General features: G+C 37.8%; 1 protein-coding gene across 1 annotated transcript; it reads right to left on the bottom strand.

Moving 5' to 3' along the window:
• Window positions 1–1,245: 1,245 nt before the first annotated feature.
• Window positions 1,246–5,400, bottom strand: LOC122072983 (putative glycerol-3-phosphate transporter 1). The gene is made up of 4 exons (XM_042637445.1): window positions 5,269–5,400; window positions 4,539–4,660; window positions 3,319–4,393; window positions 1,246–2,923 (listed from the first exon to the last, which is right to left on the bottom strand). Exons 3-4 carry the CDS (start codon window positions 4,328–4,330, stop codon window positions 2,358–2,360), a joined length of 1,578 nt encoding a protein of 525 aa, XP_042493379.1. The 5' UTR covers window positions 4,331–4,393; window positions 4,539–4,660; window positions 5,269–5,400; the 3' UTR covers window positions 1,246–2,357.
• Window positions 5,401–8,486: the final 3,086 nt, after the last annotated feature.

The raw sequence follows: 8,486 nt of genomic DNA, 5'->3' as shown, positions 1-8,486 counted from the left end.
CGGGTTGTTATCTGGTGTTGCACTACACAAGATGTAGCACACCCCGGCGCTACAAATGAGCTGGATCCCAAAAGAATATGTTTGTGTCCCAACTAGAGAGAGACCTTCGGTTCAACTCCCACCCCTTATCTAGGCCGTTATACTGCCTGTTATTTAAGGGTTCTCAAATTGTACTAAACGGCTTTGCACTTTTACTTTCATTCTCTAGTTAGTTTTTTCTCATTACTAGGGAAATTAAATGGAAGGGAAGGGAAAATTTTCAGACCTCGAAATGAATTTTTTATAATTATCAACTCGATATAATTATATTACTAATTCCAAATCATTCTATATTTGTTTATAAAATTTCACTTTTCTTTGCATCTATATCCCTTAGGTTTGAGGATGATAAAAATTACATCTAAAAAAACATTGTTACTAAATAGGTTAAGAAATTTAAGTAGTTTGGATAATGATTATTAAAGTTTTACTTTAATGTTTGAAATTTTACTTTCATTTCCTCTAATTTCTCTTGCAACCAAATAGATCCTAGAGAGTATTTAGTCAACATGCATGCTTCTTGTAGTTCTTTTCATACTACATTAATGAATCCAAAGAAGGGGTTGTTTCTTCAACTGTCAAATTGATGGTATTAGTTTTTGCCCTTTGGACCTTCCACATGCAAAAGTCTCGTGCATTGGATATGTCCTTTTTTTTTTCCCTAAGGCCGGATTATGAATCCATTCTTTTGTTTTTCAAAGATGCTGCATGATAGTGATGATTATCATATTAAAGATTCCTATCTGTTTTTAGGGGGATTGTCCACTCCTTTGGTTTGATTAATATTAACATTAGAGATTCCATTTTACCTTGTCTTGCAAACACCTCCTAAAAAATTAATTCGAGAATGTTTGGATAGGCATATGGCTAGCCCTTGGGTTTCTCAATGGACATATGCTTCCCTCTCTTCTTTAGTTTCCAATGCGTTAGACCTACCAAAAAAAATTGCATTAGACCATTGTTCTATTTTATTAAATACTTACAACTAACTTAAAAGAAAAAAATCGTTTTCAAATGCGTGATGACTCAGACTTCTTTCTTTTTATTAAAAAAAATAATTGTTTCTGGTTTATCTTTTTAGTGAATCATTCTATAAAGATATTGGATTCCCTAAATTCAGCCTAGTGGATCAAACACAAGAAACTTTTCACGTATGTCTATTAAGTTGTGCACTCTATTTCCATTCACCCATTTAGGTTACGAGAGTATCATCAATCATTGTACTTTTTATTAATTTTTTCTTTTCATTTAGTCATGATTAGACCTCCACATATAACCTTTATTACCTCACGTGTTTGAAGTCTTAAAATCCTCGGAGTCCTATTGATTAATAATCATAATTGATACCGATGTACAATGGACAATATCGACCTGAATGGACTTAAGAAAAAGCCACTTTTTGGGTAATACATTCTGTATCGGTATTGGTACCTAGAACTTTCTGTTTTGGGTACTTTTCTTTCTTTGTTTTCTGGAAAAGCAAAAAGAAGGTTGGGTGTTTGTGGAGGGATCAAAATCCTTTGTTTTTCTTATCCATGTTTTTCTTTATTTTGCTACCTGTAGAACGCAATACGTGGATAACAAAGAGATCAACGGTCAAAATTGGATGAAGATTATTACATCCGGTGCGTTGATCTTAAAATTGTTCACGTGTCACGTTCTACAGATAGCGAAACAAGGAAAAACAGGGATGAGAAAAACAGATGATTATTTTTCTTTGTGGAGTTAGGCAACCTGACCTTGAACAGGAGGGGGCAACACTTTGGACCCCCCTGCTTGCAGAAATGTTTGAAACAAAGGGGGTTGGGCTCTATTTCCGGCCGGGTGAGAGGTGAAAGTTCGTAGACCTCCCAGTAAAGAAGAGGGGAAAAACCATCCCTAATATAGATCACAGCATTGCTCTAGTCTACCTGTGCCACAGATTCAGATTTTCCTTGCCCAACTAGGAGGATGAAAATAAGAAAAAAAAAGGTGAGGGGAGGGGAGGGGGGGTGGGGGGGGGGTTTGGAGTTTTCTTTCCATACCAAACTTGGTTGATAAAGTTAACAGAGGTAACGTGTGTGCTTATATAACTGTATATGTATACAAGGCCCCGGCCCGGCCCGGCCCGGCCCGGCCCTGCTCCGCTCCTCCAATGGCAATTTTGATCATGGAGGACAGACCTCTACTGTCTTTCAAACACAAGGAGAGGTTCTGCAACATGCCATTCCACCCCTTCATCCAGCTAATCATCAGGGGCAATCAATCAGATCTATACATTCTGGATGATCACACATCAAGAACAACACACAACACCCTCTTCATCCCTTACTAAGAAATCACACTTCAGCCACGCTAGCTTCAGGCCTTGACTGAGTGCAACCTTGTGACCTTAAAAACTGAATCTTTGCAGCCACCTCGGCCACCACTAGTCTTGTTAGAAGAAGCCCTGCCACCAGAGCGGCCATCATCAACATATTGAATACTGCATTCCAGCTCTTTGCAGCAATGTAGCCAGTAAGCAATGGTCCAATTGCAGCTCCCACAGACCCTGTTCCATCTATGATTGCTGTAACTGTTGCCAATGCTCGCGAGTTCCCATTCAATGAGCTGTGCGTACCCAAGTCTGCGGACACTGCTGTTGTAATAAGGGCATACGGGCCATTAACAAGCATGCCAGTGACGAACATGAGGGCAATGTTCACAGACAAGGAGACATATCCATAGCTCCGATAAAAAAATAGTGCTGGGATTGCACAGTATGTGAAACTTGCTGCTGTAATAGCTCTAGCATCCAGGCGATCTGAAATGTAGCCAGCAAGAATCCCACCAACTATCCCTCCAACATCAAACATTGTAGACAGGCTACCTGCCGTCTCATCGGACAAATACTTACCGTCGATTGCTGCAGGATGGGAACCAAAAAAAATCAATAAGGGAACCCAGTTTTCTTGTTTTAGTGATAATAAGTTTAGATCAAAATCAATATAATCTTTCAACAATCATGGAACATTATTCATTAACCTAAAGGGATAGGTAACACCTAGCTTTACAACAGGGAATAGCTGTATTGTTTTTTTTCTTTTTATAGCTATTCTGTGTCATGTTACTGTCCAAATGGCATGGGATCAATGTAAAGACTTCCTTTATGAACTCAATATCTATGTAGACCCATAACAGAAGCAGTTTTGAGTTGGTTGACACATAATATAGTCACATACCTCAAGACAGAAACAATAAATAACCTTAATTTCAATTCATTTCATGTGAAGTAAGGAGTAAACAGAAAGAGATTGGTACCTGTATGGGTAATGTAGAATGGAAGCCAATAGAGAAATGTATAAGCCACCAGCTTGGAGAAGAAGAGGCAAAGAGCAAAAGGAGCAACCCCAGGAATTTTCCATGCTTCTATGAACCCAACAGGTTTGTCCTTAACCACCTTTGACTCTGATCCTAACAAAGGTTCTGTTACTCCCCCAACATTTTTCTTAGGCCATTGCACTTCATCTTCTTCTTTTTCAGAAGCTCCCACGGAAGCTGGAGTAACTGGCAACAACAGAAACACCACCAACCCAACAAAAGAAATAAGGAGACCAGGAACGGCGAAGGACCAACCCCAACCATACTTCAATAAAGCTGAAGCAACCAGAGATCCTGTTATGTTTCCAAGAGAAGTATGGGCATTCCAAATACCCATAATCAATCCACGCTTCTTCTTCCCAAACCAATTTCCAACTACTGCAACCACTGAAGGCCATCCAGTTGCCTGGAAAAGACCTGCACTCGTCTGAATTATCAAGAAGTAGTAGAAATTATGGATATTAAACCAATACCCAAACCCAAATAGTGAAGTAAATAGACCAGTCCCAACCATTCCCACTGTCAAAAAGATCCTCAAATCAAGCCGATCCCCCAAGTGTCCAGTAAAATACATTCCCAAGGAATAAACTGCGAGGAAAGCCACATCCAATTCCCCTAGCATTGCAGGGCCATCTGATCCATTAAAAGGCGCCCAACCACCGGTGAGGACATTCGAGACCGTTTTGTTTTCATTCGATCTCAGGAAGTTGTTCCTTGGCCATTGAAAGAAGCTCAAGCCCACTTGGGATGCTTTAGGGTCAAGCGCACTCTTGACTATACTTGTGGTCTTCCTAGTGGCATGATAGCTAGCGTAAGCAAAAAATGTCACAATTAGGACAATGGTCTGGTAGGTTCTGAATGATACAGCAGAGTTCCTAATGTACTCTAAGAACCGAATTCCAGGAGGTTTGGTACTAGTTGCTTCAGTTTTTTGTTCCTCTAATGAACCCATTGTCGAAATCTATGAAAACTGTGGAGAGTAATCCTCTTCCTCCGACAGAATCAAGTGCGCAATCTGAAAGCCAGAAACAGCAAAGAATGAAAATTTGATCGTAAGTAACAATTCATTACTGTAATATATATAACGAATTAAAGGAAAATCCAAAGGGTATCAGATTGTATTCATTAAAGGAAATACAGATTGATCGATGAGTCAGTACCTTAATTTCCTCTGTTTCGATTATCGGTATGAAGAACTTTGAAGCTTGCTAATTGAAAGAACAACCTCACAATCTTCACCAAAGCTCAGACCTTGAATGCTCGAAAGTAAAATTATAGGTATCTGCAGACGCAACCAATTGATATCATTAGCTATTTCGTCATCACTTCAGAATCAGAAGAGATGAATGCCACCAATTCTGGGTGCTTTGACAGCAATTACTGTAAAAACTGGAGGAGAAAAAAGGGAACTTCAACCCACATACGCGATTTTTCCATCATCGAACACAGCTGACATAGCTGCAAAATCCCGATGATTGACTAGACCCTACCCAGATGAACAAAAAGCAGAGAACGATTTATGGACTAAACCCAAAAAAGCCATGGACCGATTCAAGAGATTCAGGAACTTGTAGAAAAAGAACGATTATTCAAACTCAAAGTTTCCTCCTCTATATTCATCATTTAAACACTCCAAGCAACAACAGGTGGGGATCCACCGACAATAATCTGAAGCAGAGTTCACTCAACAATGACCTCCACAATAAGTTTTGACTAAAAACTATTGAAAAAGCAAATTCATCAAAATTTGTGTGTAGGATACTCGCACAGAAATTGAAAAAGAAAGAACATGAAAGTCCCGGATTGAAGAAAACCCATTTGAGAGAAGAAAGAAAAACAACAAATTTGAAGCAGAAACGAAAATCATCAAATTCAGAGAAAGCTACCCACCTTGCTCAGCTCTCAGCTCGCAAATTTGCTAGATTCTCTCTCTCTCTCTCTCTCTCTCTCTCTATGTTGAGTTACTCGTAGGCGAGTTGGTTAACGAGCGATTCCTTTGAGCTTCCGCGTCCGCGATGCATGGACGAAAGGCAACGCGAAGGGTTCTTTAAATCTTGGAAGGCGGAAAAGATATCCACATTTCGAATAGCTAAATGACTAAACCACCCTTCCCACTTTTCTTAGCCGACAACATACCTATATTTACGTTATTGCCATAGAAGTGCACTAATTGACGAAAGTAACCTCCATTGCTGAGATACAAATGTGAATACTGGATTCAGCTCTTTTCTATATGTAACGTGGAACGTAGACGTCACGAGCAGGAGAACGTGTTGAGGAATTTAGAAGGATTTGACTTTTCTCTTGAACACCTATCACCTAGGTCGATACCATGTATTTAGGCGATGATTCAACGTTTTGAGAGAAGGCATAGAAAACGAGACGTTGACAAAGGCATGTGGAAAACAAGATTCTAATAATTGTTGGATTATCCCCTAGACACGTGATGCTCGCCCAAATAACTATGGTAAGATTTGGACGATGAACGCTCATGAGAAAAGCTGAATCCAAATAAAAAAGGGCGGAAAACTTTTTCAACTGGCCCACATACCCCGGAATCACCTCTTTTATATTTAACAGAGGGCCCATTTGGGCAAATCGTGGGGTACAAATAGAAACTGACAAGGCTGTGGGTCCAATTAAACCTATGATGTTGATTGATATCCCCAATATTCATCATATTTAGTTATAGCATTCACACGTTACCTACTTCGCCACAAAGAATTAGTGGGGGTCCAAGTCTCTACTTTTGTTTGGATCACAAGTCACGACATGGTTTCAAAATATCAGAATTATATTGATCAATTCATATCAATATATTGATGTTTTCATGATGGTCAAGTTGATGGAACTTCTATCGTAAAAAACGTATGGTTTTGAGTTTAATTCTTCTTATCTTCTTAGAATTATTCATACGGGCACATAGGAGTGTTTAGTACTTTACTAGTTTTAGTAAAAATAACTCGGTCTATATAATTGTGGGGTTAATATGAACCCATAAAATTAATCGGAGTGAAGATCCGGAATCTCACCGTTAGCCAAAAAAAAAAATAGTATTCTTCCGAACACACGTAAGCTTTGATTAGTACGAAGGGGAATTTGTGGTTGATCTACACTCACATTTCCTAATCCACAATAACAGAGAATAGAGAATAAAGAGTGATATCTATTTAACTTTTTGCACATTAATGCTCACATGGAGATGGAATGGGTCGCATTCCCACATATCAGACTCACAGACTCACAAGTTGAATATACCAAACAAGAATTAGCCTCTCCACCACGTCCCTTTTTTCTCTCTTCTTTTAATCGGTGGACCCCAATAAAAGAACAATTAAACTCAACCTCATAATTATCGTGAACGGATCATGTTCACATACGATAATCTTCTAGTACGTTTCTGATACGTTGATTTAGAATTTATTAAAGAGAAAATTACATGATTACCCCATTTTTGGGTTTTCTTTATAAAATTACCCATAAAAAGTTTTGATTAACAAAAATACCCAAAATTAGGTTTGAGTTACAAAACTACCCACCCAAAGTTTTAGTTAACAAAAATACCCAAAATCATATTTGAATTTACAAAACTACCCAAAACAATGATTTTTCATCTTCCACATATAATCATATATTTTTTAGGAAAAATTACATGATTACTCACTTTTGTGTTTTCCTTTACAAAATTACCCACAAAAAGTTTTAGTTAACAAAAATACATAAAATTAGGTTTGGTTTTACTAAACAATCCACCCAAAGTTTCAGTTAACAAAAATACCCAAAATCAGGTTTGGGTTTACAGAACTACCCAAAATAGTGATTCTTCATCTTCCACATATTAGCATGTATTTTTTTATTACTAAAACTTTGAATGGGTAGTTTTGTAAATCCAAACTCAATTTTTGGTATTTTTGTTAACTTAAACTTTAAATGGGTAATTTTGTAAAGGGAAACCTAATTTTGGGTATTTTTGTTAACTGAAACTTTTGATAGGTAATTTTGTAAAGAGAAGCCCAGAAGTTGGTAATCATATAATTTTTCTTATTTTTTAATGACTAAAACTTTGAGTGGGTAATTTTGTAAATCTAAACTCAATTTTAGGTATTTTTGTTAACTTAAACTTTAAGTGGGTAATTTTATAAAGAAAAACCTAATTTTGAGTATTTTTGTTAATTAAAATTTTTGATGAGTAATTTTATAAAGAAAAATCCAGAAATGGATAATCATATAATTTTTTATTATTAAATTAAAAAAAAAATTAATTTTAAATCCACGAACCAAGACCATTCTCGTACGCGAACCAACTGATCCGCTCTTAATTATCTGTGACCGCAAAATCAATATCTCTCTCCTAATTGTAACGCATGGTCCTCACCGAAGCAGTTTGAAGAATATATACATGATGATGTGATTGATCCATTTCTCTCAAACATTTGATTGAGGAGTGGGACCCACAACCATTCCCACCACACAACCTGATGACGTCGGGTGGTCCCACTCGCTCGCATCTCCGCATTGCCCCACCATCTTATGTATCTAAAGGTTAAAAGTCGGGACCAGATGATGTGATAGTCGTTCAACCAATACACTAATGACTGAGTTGATTATAGAGGGTAATACGGTCAGGAAGAAAATGGCAATAACGTAAATATCTGTGATTAGCCAGGAGGTATCCGTCAACTCGTTATTATCAGATTTATTTAAAAAACTCGGTTGGCTAATGAGAAGGAACCACGGGAGAAGAATATTCTATTAATATTCGGAGGCGGAAGGCTAAAATACGATTCTTGCGGGGAATATCCGAAAGGATAATTCCCGTCCGGTGGTGACCAATTATTAGCTTTCATCGTCTGACCCTCTGACTACTACCGACATCCCCTGTATGTACGTTCACTATACATTCTCCTGTACTTACGTTTCAATGCCACTACTTCCTACTACGGGTGAAGGGGGTAACCATGAAAACAGAAGAAAGGACAGGTGTTGACACACAAAGATACGTTATCAGCATATTGCCATGTGTACAGATAAATGATATTCGAGGGTTTTTTTTTAGCAAGAGATCGCTACTTGATTGTATGGCTTTTACATCAATCGTAAAAAAATCA

Source organism: Macadamia integrifolia, chromosome 3 (genome assembly GCF_013358625.1).
Source record: "Macadamia integrifolia cultivar HAES 741 chromosome 3, SCU_Mint_v3, whole genome shotgun sequence".
Lineage (NCBI taxonomy): Eukaryota > Viridiplantae > Streptophyta > Magnoliopsida > Proteales > Proteaceae > Macadamia > Macadamia integrifolia.
Note: the sequence above shows the minus strand (reverse complement) of the source record. Positions and strands in the feature narration are given on the sequence as shown.

Bases quoted from the DNA above. Each gene is read 5' to 3' on its own strand.
- LOC122072983 (XM_042637445.1), bottom strand. From the start codon at position 4,330: ATGGGTTCATTAGAGGAACAAAAAACTGAAGCAACTAGTACCAAACCT. The intron at 2,924-3,318 runs GTACCAATCTCT...CCCATCCTGCAG, and splicing joins ATTCTACATTACCCATACAG to CAATCGACGGTAAGTATTTG.